The 26261-nt window shown below is 44.0% G+C and overlaps 1 protein-coding gene across 1 annotated transcript in view; it reads right to left on the bottom strand.

The window, feature by feature from the left end:
• The window catches only part of ATL2 (atlastin GTPase 2), a 36957-nt gene extending 11660 nt beyond the window's left edge, over positions 1–25297 (bottom strand). The window contains exons 1-5 of the mRNA XM_058019902.1: positions 25237–25297; positions 8540–8817; positions 3923–4057; positions 2194–2298; positions 1415–1465 (exon numbers count right to left, since the gene is read on the bottom strand). Coding sequence (XP_057875885.1) covers positions 1415–1465; positions 2194–2298; positions 3923–4057; positions 8540–8817; positions 25237–25297 — 630 coding nt within the window. The remainder of the gene's footprint in view (positions 1–1414; positions 1466–2193; positions 2299–3922; positions 4058–8539; positions 8818–25236) is intronic.
• Between the last annotated feature and the right edge of the window lie 964 nt (positions 25298–26261).

The following is a 26261-nucleotide window of genomic DNA, read 5'->3' as shown; positions in this document are numbered from 1 at the left end:
GGCCTGATCCATGCCAGCCTCCTTACAGATACTGCAGGTTGAGATGATGGAAGCACACCAGAACTCTGCAGTGCCAGGCAATCATTATTCTGCATTAAACTAACTCCTGGAGTGTCTCAGGTAGATTATGGCTCAAAGGGCAGTTCTGGTGTTGATCACAAGAGCACCTGGGAAGTCACAAGATTAATTTAATTTACAAGCCCTTGTCACCCTGAGCAAAGGCAGCTGTGAAGTGGCCAAGCACCCACAAGAGTCTGGTTTCTTTGACCCAAACTCTTTACCTCATTCACTTCCCTGCTAAATGTAAAAGGCAGTCAGAGACTAACAGCATTTCACAATTATATAAATTCCTATTAAAACAGAAATTCAGAATTTCCTTCCCTTAGATCATGATTCCCTGCTGCAACTTTAAATTGTATTTGTATTGATCATCCTTATTTATCCTTGTATTTATCATCCTTCAAATCTCACCCTCCAGCAGAACAGAGATAGATTGTTTTATTCAGATTACACTGAACCTGTTAAAGGACCAAAGTCTTGAGGGAAGCCTGGCTTTCTAATAATTTTTGTTTTCACTGCTTGGTTGGGTTTTTTTGGGGGTGTGGGGGATATGGACACAGTGATACAACCCTGCTAACTCAGAACAGCTTCATAAGAATACTTTTAGTTAGTGCTCTTTTACTTCCAGCATTGGCAGCCAGTCTGCTGCAGCACTGAAGACACACAGAACAGTTTTAAGCTGTGACAAGGTCATGGCCTTGGCATTTGGCAATACACAAGCTACTCTGTAAAGCTACAGGTTTTAAGTTAAGGAGATAATGTTCTTGCACCATTCACATGAAGCCATAATTCAGTGGCCTTTGACCACAATGTTGCATTAGAGGATAAAAACCCCATGGTGAAGAGAAGACATTCTCCTGCTTTTATTTCCAAGCAGAATAAAACTCTGCAGAAGTTTCTCAGCTGAAAAAACAGAGATAGTTTCTGGGCAGAAGACTCTTTCTGGCCTGACCCAAACTCCAGCACTTCCTTACAAACTGCTTATGAAATAACATCCATTTTCCTATTTTAGGAAAAACATGTAGCACTGGAATTTCACCATTAAGGATTTCCATAAACAATTTTCCTTTCTCATTTTCTCAGGAATTTAAGAACTTGCAATACAGAGAACAGACTTTAAGAGAACCAGCCAGATTAGAAGCTCATACTATTTTATCTCTACATTGGCACAGCAGAAGCATCATGGAGTTGATGCAAACACAGTTTTTACAGACTGTACCAGTTTTAGTATCAGGTCAAATTCAGTGTTTTACAACAAACAGCTCCCAAGTCAGTTATATGAATAGTAACTTCCAGAACATTGTCAAGACTATCAGTTCAGAAGCAGTTTAACATAAATTCACCATATTCCTACCTGCAAGTGCTGAAGGTCATCTTCCTGAATATTCTGAGACAAGTTGTATACCTGCAAGAGACAATTACAGTGTCACATGAAATCACTGTCTTACAATCATAGTCTCTTTCACACATTGAGTATATTTGCTCCCTCTAGAAAAAGTGTAACTACCCAAAAGTCAGCAAGTAGAAAGAAAGGTGTCACAGATCACACCTCAAACAAAAGTCACCTCCTTATTCAAAAATGATTCACCAGAGCCAACTCCACAGGACAGAAGTAATGCTCTACCTACTCCTGTTCCTTTTAGGTTGTGGCATGTCTGAAGAAAGTCACTTGTCACCCCTCAAAAACCTGCTCACTTTTGGCACTTCTAAGGCACAAGCTTAGAAGTAGCTTTGAGTATAGCACAATTCTCGGGAGTTTAATTGACACTTGAACAGAAGCAGCAATTTTAAGTTTGGCTGAGCACAGTATGTCACCCTAAACTGTATCTACAGCCTTAAAAAAGATTCTGTAACACATCTGTAAAGAAGCAGTTGCTACTTTGACATCTTGGGGGGAAGGGGATTTTCTAGTTCTGTCAGCAATTTAACTCAGCCTGGCCTTGCATAACCTTGATTCCATCGAGCAACTTGGGTAGTTTATGTACCACAATGAAATAAAGAAAAAGTATGGAATTTTAAATCAGAGCTGGAGGAAGATTTGCAGATGAACTTTCCAAGTGTGGCTCAGGATATATTCTTTGCACATTCAGGATAGAGGATTCTGCCATGATTTGCCAGCAGGGATATTCTCACCTGGACAGAGCTCGTCATGGTGCTGAGGGCAAAAACTGTTGCACAGTCTTTGATAGTGGATTGGCTATCAAAGGCACCTTGGGTATCCATGAGTAGTACAGCAACCTGCAGAGTTTGAAAGCACAGCAGCAGTTAACCAGATCATGGGCCCTTCCACACTCCTGGCCACTGGGGTCAGTTCTGTTTCAAGTCTCTGCCCTGTGCCTGCTGATGAAACCTCAGTCACCTGCACAGGGGACAGCACACAGCCACAGCTGAGTGAGCAGCAGCAGAGGGCCCTGCCATCAGCCTCTGGCCCTGCCTGGCCACCTGGTCCCAGAGAAACAGCCCTCCCTGGCCCACAGGGGTGCCAAGCAGAACAACTGACAGCTCTCCTCCACTGCAAGAACACCAGCCTCAGCTGCAGATCTGCAACAGCTTATCAGAGCTAAGAGTAAGATGGCTACTTATAAATACATATATATCTAAAGATAAGTATTTTCAGCAGAAAACAAGATAATTGATACTGTCTGCTGGAACAACAAGGAAGGAAGTGATATTAATGAAAAAAGTTTATCAGTCCAACTCCCATCTTTGGGATCTGCTACACTTCCCTTCTCCTTCCCACTAAGAAGCAAGAACAAGTGAGTGATTTGTTCCCAAAGCATAAGCAGATTCACACCTAACTGGTTTTTAACTAGAGAAATGTTTGGTTAGCTGTGAAATTTGTTAAACACCACTAAGCCACTATTTTTAAAATCCATGTCCCACAGATTGGGCATCAGATGTTTCCTTCACAAATGCAAAGGGTATAAAACTTAAATAACCTAAAACCAATGGTTTAGAACACAAATAGCTCAAGATCACCACCACTATTGTGGAGTAAATATTTATTAATGACATTAACACCTCATTTCAGCATAAACACCTCCAAGTAAACTCTGCAGTCAAACTGACTTGAGAGTTAAAAAAGAATCAAGTTAGTGCTTTTTTTCTCACTATTAGACTTAGTCATTTTTTATAGACTGCTCGCTAAAATTAAATGGAAAGACCAGCTTCCAGACCCTGAAGTACTGACAGCCATGCACTACACTTTACTAGAACACAGCTACAAGTTAGAACATATTCTCACCCTTCAAAGAACAGTGTGTGTTACAGAGCTTTCCCCCCCAGCATTTTTCTGTAGATAGTATTTATAGCCATTACAGATTTACAACATCCCCAGGATAACCCACCCAGCAGCCTGGACAGGGCAGATTTTGCGAAAACAAAGTACTCTCAGAATGAGACTATTGTTGAATTTTGGGTTGTAAGAACCAATCTCCATCCTTACACTGATAACAGTTTCCAGATATGTTACACAGCTGCTCAGTGCAAAGGAAAGCAACCAATGTCCAAACAGCCACCGTGAAATCCATGACATTAAAAGTGTACACAGAGGCAAAAACCCTCTTTAAGTTTTAGAATGACAAAAAACAGTTTAGGCTGAAAGGGACCTCTAAGTATCATCTTGTTCCAAACCCTCTGCCAAAGGCAGGGACAACTTCCACCAGACCAGGTTGCTTGGAGCCCCACTGAACCTGACCAGGAACACCTCCCAGATGGGGCATCCACAGCCTCTCTGGTTTATTTAAAAAAAACCCAAAAAACAACGAACAAAAAAAAACCAACCCACCATACTACCAAACCAGGAAGCCTACAACTCCTGCAAGGGAGACCTTGAGTAAATCAAGGTAAGTTAAGCACTCACCTTTGTTCCATTAGGTTTTTCAATTACAAACACTTCACTCCAAATCTGAATGCCAGTGGTTTCCCGTTCACATCCACCTCTCCATGTAAACCCGGTCAATGGCTCCGTGTTTCCACCTATCCAACAAGGAGAAGTCTACAAAACAAAAGGAAAAACTTATGTAAAACCAAGGAGGAGATTCCTATTTTTTTTGTAACATGCTATGTTTCAGTAGACTTCCACACTGTTATTACATTTTCCTCAGAGCCAGCTGACAACAGTACACAAAATATTAAAACACAGTGCTACTCTGCTGTGTTTCAAGATCATCCACAAAGCAACCCCATGGTATTTGAGTGGCTGCACAACTTTTCAGTCACTGAAATGTAAACGTGCAGTTTTTGTGTCTCCAGCACACAGAGGTATTGAGAACAGCACAGTTTTGTCTACCAGTTCCACTCTCACAGCTGAGAAAACTCTGCTTAAACAGAACAGCAGATATTTCAACTCAGGAACAGCTACACCTCAGCAAGAGACAAAACATCTGATCTTAACTTAATCCTCTCCCTTCCCCCTCAGTAACAGCTGGCCCAAGCATTTGAGTCCCTGCACTAACAGAAGCCAGCACCAGCCCCTTAATGCCATCTTGCAGAAGCCACAGAGAACAGACAACAACCAGCAGATTCACAATCTATACCTGCCAGCTACAGAGAAAAGGTCAGTTTAAGAGTTTGATAGATGCCAATCATCCCACCCGTATTAGAGCTGAGAAGCTATCTGAGAGGTGAGCACAGCTGGCATCTAACGTTCCTGGCTGATGCAATTGTAATGAGGTCTTCAAGGACAGGCACAGAGCAGCAGCTCACCCACAAGAATTCAGCCATTATATGAGCACATCTAACCCAGAAATGCAGCTCATGCACTGGCAAGTCAGGAGGATGAGCAGGCACCCCAAGGAAGTTTCACTTTGATAGGTTTTTCTGCAGCCCCCTCATCAGTTAAACTGTTGTCTGCCTGCCACTTCTTTCATGGAGGATTTCAGTGTATACAAAGCTTTCTTTCACAGGCTAGAACACAGCAAGCTGGCATAAGAGACATTTAATGAATTGCCTTGAACTACTCAGAGTAGATTCCCAGCCAGGAAAGAGTCCACTGAGAAGGTCAAAGTGGAGATTTCTCAATTCCCTTCTGGGCTCTACCTTGCTGACTCCACACTGGCAGTTTTCAGATAATGGCTCAAGACATTTCTTCACATTTCAGAACACAGCATGAGTACCCAGGGACTGTACAGAATAAAAATACTTGAAACAACTAAGTGAAACTGCTTACTTCTAAAGGGGGATGGGAAAAAACCTGCACATTTTCCTCATGCCTAGCAGCATGCAGGCAATCCAGCAGTTCTGCACCAGCATTCTTCCAAATGCTAACAGTGCACCACTCAATTCTGCTACTTAGATCAGACAAAGGGGAGAGAAGCAGACAAAAATTCAGAAAATGAACACAGGTATGCAAGTAAAGAGTTCTACAGGTCTGTACAGTTGTTTGGGTTTGGCTGTTTGGGTTTTTTTCCCTTTTTGTTTATTTTGACAGGCACACACACCTCTACCAGAGACACTAAGCAAAACCTGAACAGCTTTTCCCTGTAGTTTTTCTATCCCAGAAGATGCTTATGCTTCCACAGACCACTCTAGAAATGAGAAATGAAAGCTCCAAGCCTGCTTTGTGCTGCAGCACACTCCAGGATACAGTCTGACAATCTGTATCATATCTCACATGTACCTGTCAATGGGCTGCAGCTTTTTACTTTTCAAAAAGAATCTGTTATTCAGCATGTTCCATTTTTCCTTTGTACAAGAATACTTTAGCCCATTTTGGTCCAGACATTATTCTTATTTGTATTCCTCCTATTTGTAACAAATCAGATCAAAACTACACAGTTTGACAAGTCCCTCAATGAGCACTAGATATGAAGTCATTTGATTTCACAAGTGATTCATATCACAGGAGACTTTGGTGTTTGAACAGGCTCAGCTTCACCTGAAGCTGCTTCATCTCATGGATGATGTACTTAAGCCTGCCTCTGACTGACCTCTGCATCACTTTGAAACACTCCTGGCTTGTTACCTGCATCTTTCCTTAGCTAAAGCTCAGTATTTTAAGTATCCATCCATCAAGCTGGCTTGAAAGACATTCAGGAGATGGGAGGAGGGGAAAAAGGCTCCTACCTGAAATCAAGCTAGAAGTTGCTCTACAATTTTATCTCAGTCCCCTAAAGGGTAATATCTCTAACTTTACTCCACACTAAGGAAAAGCCCAATGCAGCTTTATTTGCTTAGTGTAATAATACACAGTTCACCCTAACTAAAAAGGTGATACTCCTGTAAAAAAATAAACTTTTCCATCTAAACTTACAGGTGTTGCTGCACCCAACCCTTACTAAAGCTCAGGACCACAGGCTCCTTGCAGCAGTTTGCTGAGTACACAAGTGCTGCTGTTCCATTTCAAAAGAGCAATCACAGCACTAAGGATCAGGGCTTGAAATGACACATCCACCTCCCTGAAGGCAGCGATCAACCTCTGCCCTGCCAAAATCATACCTGTGACTTCAGCTGGCACCACTGAGATTGTTACAATGGCAACTTTCCACACGACCTCTGGCACTTAGTTTAAGACAAGAAAATGAGATTCTGAAGGTTTTATTGGCAAGTTTTTCATTATGCAAGTTAATGTCCACATGAAATTTGCTTGACTGGCACTTGAACTAAATGCAGTCGCTTTAGTATTCTGTGCAATATTTAGTTCACAGAAAATAGAGACTTGCAATTGAGCTTGACTAAAGATGGAGGGCTCAGACTAAGTACTATAAAACTATACCAAGATCTCTCCTCCTGTACTAAATTTGGATAAGCAGAGGATATCATTTGACTTCATACAACTCAAGAGTGCTCCAAAGAGGAGGCGTTGCATTTATCCTCCATCACCCCCAGCTCCCATCAATCAGTTTGCAGCAGTTCTGATGCTTGTCAAACTCCCTCCCTAAGCCAATTTACGTCACTGAGCTGGCAGAAAAACAATTCAGCAAAGTGCAGTGTCTTCTGATGCATCAGTGAGTTGGATCAGCTCAACTAAAGGTCTGCAAGCAATACATCTTCAGAATGGAAATACCTGGCCAGAAGCAGCACATGGAGAGCAAGACTTCTCTGCTCTTGGTAAGAAACAATTGTTACAGTAGATTGGCAAGCTTGCTTTCACCTTCAGTTCAAGAGAAACAAATGCTATTTTGAAGGACATTTATAGAAAACTGAGAAAAGTGACTGCACAATAAAGGAAACAGAGAGGTCTGATACACAAGGCTGAAACAGCATTTCAATCTGTTTTGTTATATAATCATTTGTTTTATTTCACTATCTGAAAATTAAGAGTATTTGTTTAAAGCCCAGCCCTTCTGTTTTCAAAAGGAAACTCACACTACCTCTGCCCAGCCCAGCACCTTGCTCAGATCAGTGGATGTAGGAGTTTGTTTTTCTTTGTTTGCAGAGACTGGTGGGAGTTTTATTGTTTGGTTCATTTTGAACACCATCCATAATAAATGAAACCTTTTGCCTCCCCAGGTTAAGAGTCTCAAGAAGTCAGGAGTACCAGCTTGCTACTCTGTATTCCTCCTACCCTGAGACCCTATCCTCAGGGTCCTTCTTCCACAGCTCTTAAAATGAGGGAGAGGAACTCAATAACAGGCACCACTGGGATTGAGAAGGAAGTCTTCATTTGCCAACTATATCAGCAGTTTTTCTGCTGTACTCTCATGCTTCCTGTAAATGAAGGGTTCATCTTCATTTTCCCTCAAGCCAGCGAGCACAAATTACCTCCAAAGAACAGTGAACAAAAAAGGAATCAGTTCTGGGTTTCTAAGAGCTTCAAAAAGCAACAAAACACTGACCTGTCAATATTCATAAAGCAGATTAAAAGAAACACCCCACAAACTGTGACAGGCAGATGTGTATGGTTCACAGAAAATCCCACTCCACCTTTTCCATGTAAACCAAGGGCTCAAAACAAGACAACACTAGCCAAAAGCTACAAACTAAAAGAAGAAATTAAATTTTGGATCAGGCTTTAATCAATCAATAACTTAAAAGGATTTTAAGAGTTCCTGGACTCCATTCAGAAATGCATTCCAAGCAGCAAAAAGGAAGCTTTCTCTTTTTTGTCATACATCATATTTAAACAGATTTAGCTATCTGGTAAGACTTTTATTTTTGCAACAATGGGCAAGTGAGTACTATAACACGATTTCAGGAGATAGAGTCACAGCAAGGCTCCTCCAAGTCACCACCTGGAAAAGCCCTCCCCTAAAGCTCTATTAGAAGGCCATCACACTTCATCATTCAAGTTCTTCTTGTGTCCACTTACACTGGGACACCAATAAATTCCCTTGATAACTGCAAGACAGGGTACATAGAAGAACTGTCACTTAAATACCCTTCTTCACAGTGTAGAAGCAGAGTAGCTGACTTCCCCTCCCCCAACATATCAGAAAATTTTGACTGGCTGTATTTATGCTCAATTTAACAAACACAAAGAGAAATTACTAGAATACCAAAGCACTTTTCTCCTGCAGGAAAAATCCAAACTACTCACCCTGTTATACATGTATCTAAGCATGAAGTCCAGCAAAAAAGATTTTCCTTTGCGGAAAGCTCCTGCTACAGACACAACTACTATGTTAAGATCTTTAATATGTTCCTGAAGCAAGATTTTTTCCAAAGCTGATTCATCTAATTCAAAGTTATGGTCATCTTCATGAGCAAGGACAATCTGTATGGGGCGTGGCTTGTCCAGCTCCACCTCGTCATCTGAGTCGGGCAGGGCGTCCGAGTCCGGCAGGGCATCGTCCTCTTCCTCTTCATAAAGCTTACCTGCAAATGGACAGGTGAGAACACTTTAGTGAGGCACAGCTCAGGGCAAACAACACTTTTGCTTTCATTGTGAAGCCCTGAGCTGGGCTTACATCTCCAGCAGCAAGGGTGATGTTCTTGGGAATGCCAAGAGGTCAACAGAAGCTCCCTGTGCATTTTCATCAGCTTTCTGTCCAGCCTATATTTCAAATCTCTCTCTCAGATATGTATTAAGGAATCACAAAAAAACCCCAACCCTGATTTTCAGCTTCAAAACCCCTTTTAAAGGCATCTTAAGTCAAGGGCCTTTTATCTGGGGAAAAAAAAAGAATCATTTCAAAGAAGCTTGAAAGAGGACTAAAAAAGGGCATTTTTATATCACCACCTTCTTCTTGTAAGGGTGTCAGGGGAAATGAATGTTTTCTGTCAACAGGTTTGCTTGCCAACAGGCACAAGCTAGACCATGGATCTAGAATGGAAACTCAGGATAACAAACACCAGATGAATATGCTCCTCTCTAATTCCAACACTGTTTCAATTCTCAATACAGCACAGACTTTAGAACACCTATTCCCTATTTGCAAGACAAACTACTGAACATGTGCATTCTCTAACACTTCTGGGATAAGAAAACAAAAAAAGCCCATTGAAGTAGTTTCTGGCTTCATTTTCTTCCCACAGAGCACTATTAAGCAAGATTTAGCAACAGTAAGTATCAACTCTTTAAAAACAGTTAAGAGACTATTTCATACACAATTTAACAATTAATACCCTTTCAGGACAAAACAGTAGCTGAAAAACTATAACTCAGAATAAAGTTACTAATGAATGTAAGGTAACACAGCCCTTCAGATGCACATTATACCAGTGCAAATACCCTATATTCCTTACTTTTAGAATTCAGGAGTTAATTGGATCAGAGGCCTACAAGAAAACCAAGCTACCCTGTCCAAGGTGAAGTCTCCTCTCTTGTTCAGGCACCACAACACTGAGGTTTGTCCCACAGCAGAAATCAACTCTACCATTCCTGACAAGCATCTGGAAAGCTTCTTTGTGCTTACTGAATTGCCTCCCACTCCCAATTTAAATTTTGCCATGTTCTGTTGGAAGCCCATGTGCAAAAACCTGACCAAGGCACCTTCCTACCAGTTACTTATCTGGGATTATCACATACGATTTTCAGCACACTGTCCTTCTAGTCATGTTTCCATTTCCAAGCCAAGGCAGCAGCCACCCCCAATCCCTTGATGTGCTGCTCACAGAGAGGTTCCTGTGGCAGCAGCCCACAAGGAGTGTTCCCCTGCAGGATGCAGCCATGAGGCACCATGGAACACACAGGTTCATTCACTCATAGCAGGGAACCTGCCAATGCTCACAGGACCTGCCAAGTCACTCCTGTCAGACTTTGCATGGGAGATACCATTCTCAGCAAAAGACTTATGAGCAGGGCTCCAGTTTTGTGCATGTAATGAGACACTGCAGTTATCACCATAGATTTGAAAAACTGCAAACACAGTGATCCTGAAGTTTCTCCAGCAATTTTCTCCTTACCCAGCTCTGACAACACCTCATTTAGCTGCAAAATGACAGAGAATGTTTCCACTTCCAAACATCAAATCTTGTGCTGTCCCAAAGCCCAATGGTATTAAATATTGAAAAAATTTGGTTTGAATATATTAAGCTTGCATGGTGCTTGGTTTGAACAGGAAGTACACTTGAGTGCTTAAATCCTAAGCAGCTAGAACCAAACTGCAACATTATCCAAGTGGGTGTGCAAAACAGTCCCCAGCATCACCCTAGCTCAAAGTGATTAATACAGCAGGCCAAAAAATTGATTACACTAGCAGGCCTGACAACTGGAAGGAGTCACTTTTAAAAAAAAATCTGTCAACAGGCCACCAAACTATACAAACTACACTGACTGGCCAGCACTTCAGAGGGAAGTCTCTCTCTTTTGGCCTCAAGGTTTTGTATTACCAGATATTTAATAAGCCCTCTCCTCTTTATTGAAAGAGCTTCTATACAGGCTTTGCCTCATATAGGCAAAGGATAGGATCCTTTGGAAGCCAGAAAACTTGGGAGGATATCCCAGGAATGGAGGGACAAAGATTTTGACAATCAGAAAGAAAGTTTCCAGCATCACAGCCTACCAACATAAAGGGAATATTCTACTGATAAAAGTATTGAAGTCAGATAGCTCCAAGAAGAGGTGCCTGTGCTTTAGCAAACACATTGACACAATGTTTCACAGTTTCTATTCAAGGTATGGCCCTGGTAGTGTAACTTGGTTACTTGGAAGAGCCTCCTATTCTTTTATTTATATACAAACTTTACTTAAATACACAGCTGCAGTAAGGGACTGGGTCTGTAAACTGCGCAGACTGAAAAATGGTTTGAAGCCACACCTGCAGCTTCTCTTCATTCACTTGGAGCCTGACATTAACCATCCTGTCCTACCTGGAAGTCATCAAAATTTGTCAGACCCCAAAGACCTCAAGCTGTAGCAGCATCCTTGTGCCAGCACAGAGCACAGCCACACAAAACCTCTTCAGGCCAAGGAGATTTCAGAACAAACAAGTGGAATGGACCTTTAGCAACAGTTATTTATAAACAAGCAAATTCTCCCTATCACAAGGAGATAGTACTATCAAGAGCTTACACAAAATATGCCCATTAAAAGCTCCCATTTTGTTAACAGCACTCTGCACCACTGAAGCTCATTAGCTCAGAGGGAACAGGACAGAAGATTCATCCTAGACCCTACTCAACTCCTATTAGATTTCACTTACCAGCAGAAATTGGAAGTCAAACCCAGGGCACCAAGTTGGGTTTGTTTGGTTGGTTTGGGTCAAGTTGGATTGTTGGCTTTTTTTTCCTTTGACTAACCAGCTTAATATATCAAAAAGTTCCCAACCTACCTACAGAAAAGGCCATCATGGCCATCAGTCAAGCACTTTAGAGGGTGGAGACCTGCAGTGCTGACAGCTGTGAAAGCAACTTGATCCATCCAGAAGAGCTGGTTTGATAACTTCGTGCTTGAGTGGCAGAGAACACCCCTCCTTTCAAGATTTTGAACTAGCCGGCAATTAACAGGACACACATTGCACAGGTCAAGCATGTTAACTACAGAACAAGTGCCACTGCTTGTCCCAGCAGCACAATCAGCATGTGCAACCCTGTCAGGTGTCCCAGGCAGATGTCACACCCTTTTGTGATCCTTTATCCTGCCTTGTGGCTGCTCACCCTGTCACTCTGGCTAGCTGCTGTCTCAGGCAGCACTCAGGGAGCCTTTCTAGAAGGCTTCAGTATCATGGCCAGAGAGGTCACATTTCACTTCCAAGAATTACTTTCAGTACAGCCTCTGGAAACAAAGGTCAGGACAAGAAACATCCCCCTTCACAGTCTGGTTTTCTGCAAGAGCACTGTGGAAATTCTCAAAGTAGAATAATAATAAACATGCTGACAGCACTGTCCGGTCAGCTCAGGCCAGAAGTTTATGCAATTCAGAACTCAAAGCCTTGTCCCTTGGCTGTCCCCCCTCCTCACCTGCCCCAGCACAGTCACAGTGTACTACTCAACACTCAGAATTTAATCTGATTTGTTATAAATCCCACAGACTGCTCTAGGTTCTTGCAATAATCCAGTCCCAGCAAATCAAGTACAAAAGAGATGATTACTAACTTTAGAAGAGGTGGCATTCACAGAATGGCCACTTCTACACTAACCTCTCCTACTACACTACTTCTACTTCCTAGCCTGCTGGGCAGTACTTTGGACTTGCAAAGTTCAAGGCAGCATCCCTTCACAGGTCTCCATAACAATACATTTCAGTACTGCTACAGAGGCAGCCAAAACAACAGACTTGTGTTGGTTTGGGGGTTTTGCTTGTTTTTTATAGTACATTTGAACACCAGTAATGGAGTTACCAACCCAACCCATTCACACAGGGAGTGGTTGTTTCAGAGGGAAATTCCATGCTCTGCACACACAACAGAGATCCTGCCACTGGATTAAAGACTGATCGACTCACCAAACTCACTCATGGGGTTGATCACTGTGCTGTTGGAAATTCCCATGTGCACAGAAGATCTGAACCTCAGGCTTTCAGTACATACATAAGAGTCCTCATCTGTCAAACCATATGGTACCAGAACTTGTAGCATAGTGCTGCAGGCCCAGGAAGTCACAGCTATATTTTTCTTTTTTCAGGATGTTCACCTGACCTTTGAAGTTTCTGTAGCACTGAATAGCAGATTCCAGACTAAGGTCAGATCTGCTGCTCTGTCTGGAGTTGATGCAAAAAGATCATCAACTGGACTTGCCCTTGAACTCTGCCATCCATTCACACCTATTACTGTGGCTGTTCACCAATCAGTCCCTGTGTCATTGTGGCTTCTTCCAACCTGAATTGTTCCTTTAGAACCTGTGGGCTAACGCATGGCTCTGACTGACACGATCACTTCCCAACCCAGATCAAACAGGCTGGGAAACACAAGAGAAGCAACACTCTGCAGTAAGACACAGCAGCAGACAGATTTGAATGGGAGCAAGTATAGCCAAGGGAAGATCCTACCACTCAGTTTCCCTATAAACTCCTCATTCCACTCAGTAACAACTACAGCAGGACTGCTATTTATTCTCACCAGCTAAGTACCCAGAACAAGCACCATTTGTTGAAATACTAAGCCAGATTTTGAGAACAGTAGCTTCTTGTATATGCAGACAGTACTTCAACCGAACAAACCCCACTAAATAACCCATTTCTTAAAGCATGAGGTAAAATGAAAAGCCAATTCCTGCTTCCCCTAAGTACACAGCCAGCAGCTGACCTACTTGTGCTGCAGTGTAAGAACACCAGCATGAAACACTCAGACACCTGCACACTATGAAAATGAGAGACAGCCTGCTTTAAATGCAAGTTCTTCCCTTTAAGCACTTTGACAGAAAATACAGTTACCTTTAAGTTTCAACCTAAATACAGCTTGAACTCTTTGAACACGTTATCCACATACTTTCATTTTAAAAAAAGCACATACTAATTGCTAAACTCATTTGGTTTTAGATACAGTAAAGATCAACAAGCACTGAATCACAATTAGTAACTGCTTCTGTGGACAGCAAGTTGAACTCAATTGCCCAAAAATTCAACAAAACATTAAAATATTTTAAATCCCATTTGCTTTTTAGTTTTAAGTCACTTTCATCAGTGCACCTGTCCCTCATCAGTACTTCCATTTGCTCTATCCACAACAAGGAGTTTAAAGAGTATAAAACAGTAAATCTTCTGGCTGGTAGTCTTATATTGCCTGCACAGAAACCTGCACTTTGCTAGAAGTCAACTTCAAATCAAGGCTTCCAGCACCCCTAGACCCCTCAGCTTTGAGCATCCCTGAACTCTTTTTCCTGGTGCTCTACAGCACAATCCATTTGCCTCCACACAACAGCAGCTCAAGTCTCCTGCTCACATTTCAATACAGATGCTTGACAGGCTCCCCCACCATCACCTGAACGGTGAAAAGCAAAATGAAGTGAGCTACACTAAGCTCAAGCCATCCTGCTTGAAATTTTGTTCAACCTCCACGTGCTGAGGGAATTCATGGCTTGAATCAAAAGCTTAAAATAATTTATCATGAGGAAACTGCTGCACTGCATTGCAAAGTAAAGCATTCTCTCAGTGCTCCACGTAGGAAATTTTCCTTGGAGAGAAGGGAGACAAATTGCTTAAACATTTCTTGTTTTGATGTAGTGAACGAAGGAAAGTGTAGGCATGTGTGAAGTGAGTTCCAGAGCACAGAAAGAAAATATGTTAACCTTCAAACCTTATTTGGACACATCTTCTGGGAAAAAAAAAAGTCACCAGATTTAAGCCACAAAATTGTCCTCCCGTTTTTGCAGCAGTGCTACTCCATGCAATAAACTCACATGAAACTAACACAGACCTTAATGCATCGCTGCTTTCCTATTGCTGACTAGTAAACAGTGCCAAGTAGCTCGTTTTAAGGCCAGAAATAATTAAATGTTTCGAATATTTCAGCTATAAATAGGACTGATGAGCTAAGTTCCAAAGACTTGTTTGGACATCCAGTAAGACCAATAGAGGAGTAGGGGCAGGGTACAGGGGGAAAGCCACATTTAACACTCTGTGTTCCTTCGGGGCAATGGGATGTTAAAGGGACAGATCTAGAACTGTTACATAACTGTGAGCTGAAGCGAGAAGCACCTGAAGCTACAATTCTGTCAGGAAAGAGGAAAAAGATGATGTTCTGATGACCTAGATACCTCTGAAGCTAATCAACTAATCAAACAATAGGCTTGTCTACTCCTAAGTGCCTTAAATTGCTCCTCTGCTGAATGGTCGGCATGCACGCAGGAGCAGACAGCTCCCCCCTGCACAAAGTACTGATAAGCTGGCATTTTGTGTTCTCCCTTTACGGGGACAAAAAAGCAAGCAGGAAACTTCATGTAACAAAAGTGTGCAGCAAAAAAAGTCAACCCTCAAATTCTGCTCTTCTCAACCAATACAAGTAAGAAAATGTCAATAAGCAGAGGCTAAGCCACAAGCAGTACAAACCCAGTAAGTTAAAAACTATATAAAATGACTGCTTTTTAGAAAGCACATTATGAACTTGGTAAGAAAGATGTTTCTCCACAGCTACAAGAAAAATCATGCAGGGTAAGGACAGTGGCAAAACATGCCTCTCATCCTTCTTCCCTTCTGCCCAAAAATCACAGCTATTAATAGCACACTCACTGAAGGACCTAACAGGATCCCACAGTAAGATTCACCAGTGCTTTTCCAGCCCCCTCAAAGAAAGCTGTACTAAAACACTAAGGGCAGATTAAAGCATTAAAAGGCCTCTTGCTCACCTTTTCTCCCCTTTCTTACCCATCAGGCAGGCTCTTGAGGGTGGGAATGAGAGTACTCCAGATCTGACAGTGCCCTAGTTCACCATGAACTCTGGAAATGGCAAGTGACAGCTCCTCATGAACACTGAAAGCTAACTGGGTCCTTGCAGGCCACACACATTTAAACCAGGCAGATTTCTGCTTGCATTTCAGAGTGATTTTATTCAAGGTTGTTGCTCACTCAAGGAGTCAGTATTTTCTAATTGGTTTAGGCCATAACTGTGTTCTATGTGCCTTGTATGTGCCCTCATGTCAGCAGCCAGTAATTTAAACAATGAGCAGCTAACCTAAATTGGTATTTTGAGCTAGAATAGGGAGAAAAGAATGAAGTGAGAGACACCAACTGCAATTACCCCATGTTTGGTGTCTCCATTGCCAGTCAGAGGTGCCTTAGTTACCGAGGTGCATCTGCACCACAGCCAGACAGGAGCTCAGCAGAAAGCAGTGAGTGCTTCCTTAGGCTGTACAGAAGAGATGCCAGAGGGTCAGGTGTCCTACTCATTTCCAGCATAAACAACTTGTCACTCACAAACACCAGTGTAAGGAAACACAGCAAGCCAAAGAGGCTCAAACCTCTCATTTTTGCTTTTAGCAAGCTGAATGGCAGCAGCAGTGAGGCCAGCAGGGTGAGGGTGGTAATCAACCTCCTGTACTCAGCACTGGTGAGGCCACACCTCAAGTACTGGGTTCAGCTTTGAGCCCCTCACTGCAAGAAAGACCCTGAGGCACTGGGGAAGGGTCAGAGCACAGCTCTTATCAGGAGCAGCTGAGGGAGCTGGGAGAGTTTGGCCTGGAGGAAAGGAGGCTCCAGGTGACCTCAGCACCCTTTAAAACTCCCTTAAAGGAGGCTGTAGTGAGGTGGGGGGTGGTCCCTTCTCCCAGGTAACAAGTGACAAGATGAGAAGAAATGGCCTCAAATGGTGCCAAGGAAGGTTTAGGCTGGATATTGGGAAACAATTCTTCATGGGAAGGGTGGTCAGGCACTGGAACAGGCTGGCCCAGAAAGTGGGGGAATCACCATACCTGGAAGTGTTCAAAAAACAAGCGGATGTGGCACTTGGGGACACGCTGTTAGTGGTGAACAGGCAGCACCAGGATAACAGCTGGACTCTGATCTTAGATATTTTCCAACCTTAACAACTCAACCCAGTTTGCAACTAAAGGTGCTCTTTCAGCCCAACCTCAGTTCACACTTAGCTTCCCATCTCTTGAGTTCCTGCAGCTAAGAGAGCTTTCCAGACAGTTTTTCCAGCACTGAACCCCAGAATCCTACATTTCATTTCAAAGAACAAAGGGCCATACAGAGAGAGTGTAGGTTTCTTTTAAAAACGGTCTTCTCTAGATCACACAGTTTGCAAAACTGATACAGTAACTACCTGCAGATAACTCCGTGAAATATTTCAGCTTCTTCTCCCTTCTTAATTGTTCTTAACTTGGTAGGGCCACTGACACCCATCAGATGAAAGGGAAGCACAACAGGGGAAACATGCGTCAACACAATTAACACCCAGATCAATAATGGGAATCAAAACAGGAAAAATGTTCCACACAAGGCACAGTTAAAGAGAATTGAAACAAACAAACAAAAAATTTTTAACATTTCTGCATGCCTTCACTTTATCTCCACTAGAGGAAGAGATTTTTCTCACACAGCTACAACAAAAATAGTTTTTATCAGTGTCCCTGCTACTAAGCATGCAGTGAAACAGGCCTGGGCTGCCATATGCCTTTCCTGCAATTAACCCCTAATAACTGATACAGGACCTAAGTCCATCCACTTCAAAGCCCCACAGGTACTGCCACAACTGCTGAGTCTCTGCCAGGCATCATTGCTGCTGCTACACACAAATCCCTTGTTAAGGCAACAGCTCAAAGTACATTAGTTCTGCCAACAGGACAGTGCCAGTAGCTGCCTCCTCCCCTCTCCCCGTTGCCTCTTCAAGCCTGTTTCAATAGCACAGCTGAGTCTGAGCCACCCACTCACAGGGGCTCTCCCACTCTTTCCCATTTCCAGCACCATGCAGCACCACACTGCCTTTCCTGCTAATTCTGCCACTCATCCAACACTGCTCAGAGTCAAGTCAGCTACCCAAGCCAAACCAGCAGAAAAAGCAACCCAATACAAGCAGTTTCCTACAGACTGTATCAACTCAAACAGAAATTCAATGAGAACTAGCACTGAAGACAAACAGCAGAGGCACACAGTCTCCTCTGCAGGGCACAGTTCAGCTGCACTGCTGAACAGCCCAGGGCTGCTGCCCTCTGTGCTGGCACTGCTGTCCCAGGTCCAGCAGCAGCTTATCTTGGACACCAAGAGATGTGCTCTGCACCCCACAGCCTCTGAAACAGGCACACAGCACCGCTGAGGGGGAGGCACACACTGCTTCACTGGGCACCAGTGCCAAAAGAAAAGTTCAGCTCTGTAACCACAACCCAGTTCAGCTGGAAAATTTCTCCAGACTCCCAAAACTCACAAGTACAGTTAAGAAGCATATTCATGTAGGAACTGACTTGGTGATATGTGATAACACTGCAAAGATGGGTAGACAACTGGGCTGTAACTGGATCTGACTGTGTGTTGCCAAAGATTTGTCTCTATCTGAATAAAGTCCAGATTTAGGCTGGGGTAGCCAACACATTTGTTAACCTTCACTTAAGAACAAGGTTTCCTTCCCTTACAAATGGAGGATGCCACAGGCTTCAGTTTGTCAGTGTTACAGGCCAGGACGTGTGGCTGGTAGGAAGAGCTCGAGCTTGGCACAGTCCTTCTTGCACAGGAGGAATATTCCCTTGAACACACCTACGGAATGCACTGCACCTTCTGAGAGCTGGGCCTGCTACAGAGGAGATTAGAAAAATGTTAATTTCAGTATCACTCGTGAAGTTGTCCCAAGGACATTCTAACACAGACTCCAGCAGCTCAGCTCCCTGCAAGCACCCTTCTATGCTCAAAGGGCTCAAGGCTCACCCACTTACCTAACAATTTTTAACATATTCACAACTCTTGTCACCACAGAAACATCAGCCACTGCTACAAAACAAGTCTCAACAACTGAGGCATTTTTGATTTTTAAACACATTTTCCTGAGACAGGAAATGCCATTGTCATGTGTACATTGATGGCTGCTGGCCAGGCAAGCCTAGAGGTATAGAAGTAAAAGAAGTCAGCAGCCTCAGGTGAAAGGCAAGCCACACTTCTCATCCCAACAAGAACAAACACAGAGGGGGCTGCTCACTACTCCTCTTCACATCAAGCTCTCAAACTTGTCTAAATCCATCTGCACAATCAAACTGCTTTTCTGCAAGACTACCCTATGTTGAGACCACAATGGTTTCATATACATCTTTCACTTAGGTTAAGAAGAAAGAGGCAAACACAACTCTACAAAGTGTGTACATTTTAGCACAACCTGTCAACCAACAGTGCAGTCTCTGTAGATCACACTTAATGTCCTCATTTGGTGGATCCATGAAATCTTTCCTTACAGTACACAGAGCAGGCTCTGGGGAGGAAAGGGCAGGATTATAAAATGAACTGGAACAGAGAAAGTCAGCAGCATGCTCCTCTTCAAAGCTCACTAAAGCTTAATCTAGTCCTAATGCAGCACAGAAATAAATCAACAAAAGATTAGACTAAAGAACAACTCAGTTTGATATTTGATTAATGACACAGTGATATCTGCAACTCAAAGTACTTAGAGCAAGACTCTAAGAATAATATTCAGTATTTTCACAAGCCAACTTCCAACCTCTTCAAAAGAACCAAATTGTATTCCGAGGGTCTTCTCAAACAAGCAAGATTTCTCATAGCATCTGAAGGTTCTACAAGCATTTAACCACATTTGCTATCCAAATGTTCACAGTATGTTCATTCTTCTATTGAAAAAAATTAAGTTTAAAAGCAGAAGTCACATTTCTGAATGTTTGTACCAGCAGTATTTTATTTTGAAAGGGTTTTTTTGCCTTTTAAATCTCAACACATAACTTGTAGGTCTTCAGCAGCTATTTCCATAGTACTATTAGCTTTAGAAAATACTCCAGTTCTATGTCCTAACCCTCAAAATCATTACTTACTGCACTTTTCCAAACAATTTATTAGCAACAAGCCTGACATAGCAGCTGTTGGAAAGATTTCCTTTTAAGAATTTTGAACTGCTCTCCCTCCCTATCCCAATGACAAGCTTAAGACTTTGCTCCCTGAAAGATAAGTGTTAACTGCTTTGAGGGCAGCTTCGAGGCAATGTTTAAAATCTTAAACACAGTTCCTCAGTTCAGGATTACAGAGTATTTAAGCAACTTAATTCTCTTAAAAGCAAGATGACTTCTTGCTTTAAGAAAGCGATTTGATTGCATCAAGAGCCTTAACCTCATTTTCTACAGCAGTTATTTTCACTACTATTTTATGTCTAAGCAATACATTAAAGGAGGCCAAGCTTCTGTCTCCATGCCCAGGAGTTCACATACTTCAAGTGACTGTTCCTCCCCTGAAATCAGGGCTGTGATGATTCCCATATTAGGCAAAGGATTGACAGCTTGAACCTTTTATTGCCCAGAAGTTACAGCTCCCCAAGCAGATCACACCACACGGACCAAGGCGAATTAACACCTACAAGAAACAGCCAGAAGACCCTGTCTTTCATGCAGAAGAGGTTGAGGAGGGGGAAAGACAGCAAGTTTGCAGGCAGTATTATCACAGGATTGGGTTTAAAGAAGCAGCTAAAATAACAGCACTTAGTCTTCCACTCAGCAGTACCACCCTGCTGGAGGAGATAAGAGGTGAGAACAACTTTTCCAAGTATGCACAACACAGGGAAAGCAGTCCTAACACCTCAGTACAAGCAGCTGACACATGTTCTCCAACAAGTTTCTGTAATTTTCAATCCAAGTGAAAAAAAAAAAAGGCACCTTGTTATACTGGAGGCATTATCCAATACATTGCTCAAAAAGACACTCCAAATATTTTACTGAGACCAATAAGAATTTGTAAATTCAACATGCTTATCTCTGAGGTGAGGGTGGGAAAATAAATGCATCATAATTTGACATGAACTACAGACTGGAACCTGATTCTGATGTCACTGGAAAAACAACTGTGTAAGAGCAAATTAGGTTCTACTATCAAATATCAATTCAGTGGGAATTGCATTCTACATTCCATGTCTGCAATCTGTACAACATCTCAGCAGTTCAAATCTTCAACATTTTGGTTTCTACTCCTTTAAAAGAAACCTGCTATGACCTGCAGTAGCAAATCCCACCTTGCCGTGCAAAAATCACCAATATCTAGGGCTGGAAATGCAATCATCATTTGCTCATCATCTGCACTGAAAATAAAGCTGAAATACATTTAGGAAAAAAAACCATAACAACAAACTACATGGGACATCTCTCATCCTAGTAAAGCATATCAGAATTTCCCCCATACAAAGGGTAAAGAGAGGCCAAGTAACCAAGCTGTGAACAAAAAACCCTTCCCTAAAAGACACTTTACACAAAAGTCTTTTACATAGACTTTTGCCAGTCCTCTCACCTATTCCTACATGAGAAACAAGAGCAGGGCCACTCTTAAAATAAGCTGTATTTTCATAAATCATTTCTGCAAAGGCCCAAATGGACTTCTCTTTCACCTTATACTTGATTTCCTATTAGTCCTGCTCATAAGTGGGCATCAAACAGGAATTCCAACATCCATCTTACCTGCATTTACTCATCTAAGTTCCTCTGGATTGCCTTGGATGCTCAGTAGTGGCATCTTTGGTGGCAAACATTCTACTGTAAGTTTTTCCAACCTTAAAGAGAAGCCAGCTACAAACCATAATTAAATTAGCACAGCTTTTCTCTTTTTTCCCCTCTCTAGTTAATTGAAGGAGATACTTGTACAGCTTCAAAGATCTACTATTCTCACACTGAGATATAAAGCAGTCTTGTTACTTCAAGGAGTAACATTGCCATGGAGCAGCCAAAATTCTCAGTGACAGACTCCAGACAAACTGAACAGATAACTTTAGGAGGATGCTCACATGCTTACACATCCTGTAGAGATAATTATGGTCCTAGAACAGGGATGTGGGCTCCCTCCCAAACACAAAAGGGGACAGGGAGCTCCTTGCTTTGCTGCAGAGCAGGAACTCCAGTTAAACACCAGCTTGGGGAGTTGAAGGAAGAAACTTCAACAGTCCTTCCAAGTTTGATATTCAAATGTTTCAAAAAGCTTGGCAAGCAAACAAAGTCTTGTTTTCCTGGCAATGAACACTATACAGAACATATTATTTCAGAAATGAACACAAGCTAAAGGTCAGGCAAGTTAGTTACCAATGCTCTCAAAACACAAGTTCCTATTATGTATTAATTTGCTCCTAGAAATGCCTTGATTATAATTCTTATCCTCAAAGACATCACTTATTTCTTATCAGTCATTTCTTAGCAGTTGACTGAAACAGCAGACATCAATGTGAGCCATGTTTCCACATGTATCTAAAACTCTGGCTCTGGTCTTTCAGACACCAATCCCAAGCCCAGAAATGCATTCACATTCACGTAAATGAACTCCCTACGCAGCACCATGACCTTAAAATCAGCCCCAGGATGAGATAACCATTCTTTGTATCACATCAAGAACAACCTCCAAAACCAAGGAAAGCTACTTCTATCTTTCCCTCCAGGACGTCTCAGGAAGATCAAGTTGCTGAAAATGTTTTAAAAAAAGAAACCCAGTCATAGTTCAGCAAGGGTAAAGTCTAAGGAACCACCATACATAAGTATTTCTGACTTTTTTCAGTTGTTGACCAATGGCAAATACTGCAGAAACTTAGAAAATATTTTTTATGCCTTAGATAGTCGAGGTTAAAGAAAAAACCTAAAAACTGACAACTAGTATAGTAAGTTTAAGAAGTAAATGCAGCCTCCAGCAAAAAGTTGAAAAAGTGCACTCAGGCAGCTCACAGACCACACTGTAGGCACAGCACGCAGCAACAGTAGAAAAAGAAATTAAGTAAGTTAAAAGACAAGGCAACAACTCAGCCTGATTTTAAAGTTTAAAACTTCCAATTCAAAGACTGCCATGAATACAAAAATCATCCCAGGGATGGGGTCTGCTCATAATCACAATACAAGAACAAAAGCCAATTCAAACCTAACTTATGTAAGGTAACATTTGAGTGAAATTTCGTAGTTTTCCTCATGAATGTCCTTGAAACTCCCATGGACTGTGATAAGATGTACAGCAGCCTGCTAACAACAGGCACAAAGTTAAAAGTACTGTTATTGCAGCACTGAAGTGAAGCCTGTGACCATGCTGCTGCTGCAGACCACATCACTGTGGCTCACCACCAAACCAACAGGGACACAGAACTCACACCTGCATTCCCACCTGCCCATCTCATCTGGCTTGGAACTTGGGAAGCTCAAAGCTGGGGACAATGTGATGCACCCACCAGGAGAGAAGTGCTCCTCTATTACACTGGAGGAAAATCCCTTCTTCTGTCCAGGCTAGCCAGCATGAGGTACCTTCCATTATTAGGGCAGGAAGAGAAAACAACTCCTCATCTATCACAGCACCTCACTCCAGTCAGTGCTACTTCATTAGCACAGCCAGCAAGCAAATATTAATCACTGATATTCAAGCAAACCACAGGGACTGCAGTTGACACGAGGTACCTAAGAAGTATCAGGACTCTTGTAAGACGTGGCTCAAGCATTCCTGTGCACCCAACACAAACAAGAGCTGCCCAGCCTCCCAAACCAGGACAGACTGTCATGTTTAAAAACAATGCTTTCACAATTCAAGTAAAACTCTTCTGTGCTGGAACTATTTCTCTGCTAGGTTTCGACTTGCAGGCAAGTGAACGTGAAAAGGAAAGAATACAGCCCTCCTCAACTCCACTCCCTGCTTTCAAAATAATTCCAGCTGAAAAAACAAAAAACTAGTGCTATTATTGAGGAGGTGCTGTAACAGGATTATTGATTTTAGGGTAAGCTAGGACGTAACAGCTGTTAAGCAACACTCAGTAATGGTACAGGAGAAGTTAAAGGCCTCTCCTGTTTCACTGCTGCTCTTGTAACTATTCCAACCTATCCCTCTGCTTTATTTCATGGGGATTTCAGAAATCCCTTCTGCAGGCCATCCACACAGACCCTATCACCTAAGCTCTTCCATGACTAAAGTTCAGATGTGACATGTGCATGTTTCCACTGCTAATGATGACATAGCTAATTAAAGGCCATTTATTACAGGTGTGCTGGCACTTTTATGACCTTGAGAAAACTATGCAATAATCTAATGCTTTGAGATATTTAATTGACACAGTGGCAAAACCACAGAAAAACTGAAATCAAAGAAAGCTGAGCAGTGCTGGGAGGGAGAGAGACCAGCCCTTGAGCAGTAAAGCAGTATCATATCCTCAACTTCAATCTCTTGGGCTCTTTTAAATTATTCAAATTGCAATGCTGCCAAACACAATCAAACTTTTCCTGATGCTCAGAAGCACTGCCTTTTCCTCCCTGTAAATCAAGCCAGGTGAGTTGTCATTCTGTATCTCCCAGTTTATAGTGCAGCTAGATTTCCCTATCTCTAGCTGGCTTGCAAATCAAGCAATTGAAACCAATCGTGGCACATGGCATCTGCTAGGTTTTGTTTAACTGTGCCCAGTCCAATCTTTCAGCTTCCAAATTAAGTGCGAGTTACACAACAAAGATGTTAAAATAGTTCAGTGTTCCAGTGCAGCGCTGAAAACCTCACATGATCCAAACTCAGCGTTCGAGGCAGTACAAGCCTCACAAATCCCAGGTGCTCCCTCGCCAAGCGTACGGCAGGGAGGCTGCTACGAGCGCTGAGATTTTAAGCCGTTCCCGAGCAATAACCATACTTTAAGAAGCACAGTGCGCAGGCTCCAGCACACCGAGGCTGAGCACCCAGCCAAAGCCGTGTCCCATCCCCACCGGGGGATACATTACAGCGGGAGCAGCGCTGACAGCGGAGCGCACCAGCTCCATGTGGGGGCCGGGCCGCCAGGGATCGGTCACCTCCTTCCCCGAGCTGCTCCCGCCGCCAGCGGACGCGGCCCCGGGAAAGTCGGCGGCCCCGGGGCTGCCTGGCTCCGCTCCCGGCGCTGTGCAACGCCAGCGCCCCGCGGCCCCGGGGCACAGCCCCCGCCGCTCCCGGGGCTGAGGCACCCCCGGTGCGGCCCGGCCGCTCCGCCGCGGGGAATAAGGTCACCGACAGTGGCCCCCGGGCCGCCCCCGCTCCGGCACGGGCCGCCGACCGCAGCGGGGGAGAGGCCCCGGCAGCGGAGCGGGGAAAGCGCGGTGACCCCGCCGAGGAGCGACGGCGGGCCGGGCGCGGGGGCCGCTGCCGCGATTTCCCCGCCGCCCCTCGGGGGCGGGCGGCCGCCCACGCCATTTTGAGGAGGGGGGAGACACGGGGGCCTTTCCCGCGGCGCCGCGCGGAGCCGCCAGGCCGCCCAGCCCCGCGCTCCGGACCGAGCCCGCGAGCGCAGCCCCGCCGCCGCCCCCGGCGCCGTCGCCGGGCCTCGTTACCTGCCGGGGCGGGCCGGTGGCGGGCCGGGCCCGCGCGCCGCGCCGCGTCCCTCGCCGCCATCTTGTCCGGGTTTAAAATTAACTCCCCGTGACGTCAGAGCTCCGCCGCGAGACCTTTATCGCCCGCCGGCGGCGCGCGGGGCGGGTCCTCGCGCCGGGAGGGGCGGGGCCGGAGCGGAGCCCCCGGGGGCTGCAGCTGGACGGGGGAAGCGCTGAGGGGCTGGGCGGCGGGAAGGCAGCGGACAGAGAGAGCGAGACAGACAAACAGACACACAGACAAACAGACACATACACACAGAGACACGGCATGCACACAGGCCGAGCTGCCCGGCCCGGCCCCGGGCTGAGTGCCTCCCTCGCGGCACCCGCGTGCGCTGAGCTGGAGCAGCGGGGCTCCAGCGGGGCGCAGGGCGAGGAGGCCCCCAGGCCGTACAAACACCTCCTCGGGCAGCGCGTCCTTCAGGGCTCCCTCCCTCCCTCGGCCACAGCTCGCTCCTGTAGAGATCACAGCCGGAGTGTCACCCGTGTGTGGTGTCCCCCTGCGCCCTCACCCTGCTGGGCCCTGGGGACAGCCAGGAGAGCGACAGGACCGCTCTGCATTTCCAGCCCTAAATCCAGCTCCTCACTGTAGCACTGCTGCTGCACCGGGGCTGGAAACACGCAGGACGGCTCTAAATCAGAACAAGCCACACAAGTTCCCAAGGAACAAACATTCCTGCTGTGTCTAGGGTTTGCAAGTCTTGCTCCTCTCCATCCGAACTGACCTTGCTTCATCCTTTTCAAAAGGCCAGCTGTGAAAGTGAGCTGCCCTTACTGCATGAAGTTTTTAAGTCTGTGAGGTTTCTTGTTGCTAAAGGTTGTGTAAACCTTCTCAGGCAAATTGGTATGACCTTGTCACTTGTTAGAAGAACACAATGTCCAATAAATCATGTGAAGTGAGCAACAGGCTTGCAAAACCACACTTCACCCTGGCAATGCTCTCTGTAGAAACCATTTTTCTCAGTTTTTAGCTATGCTAACTTAGT

The sequence above is a fragment of the Melospiza georgiana genome, chromosome 3 (assembly GCF_028018845.1).
Source record: "Melospiza georgiana isolate bMelGeo1 chromosome 3, bMelGeo1.pri, whole genome shotgun sequence".
NCBI classification, from domain to species: Eukaryota; Metazoa; Chordata; class Aves; order Passeriformes; family Passerellidae; genus Melospiza; species Melospiza georgiana.
This window is presented reverse-complemented; position numbering and strand designations above follow the sequence as displayed.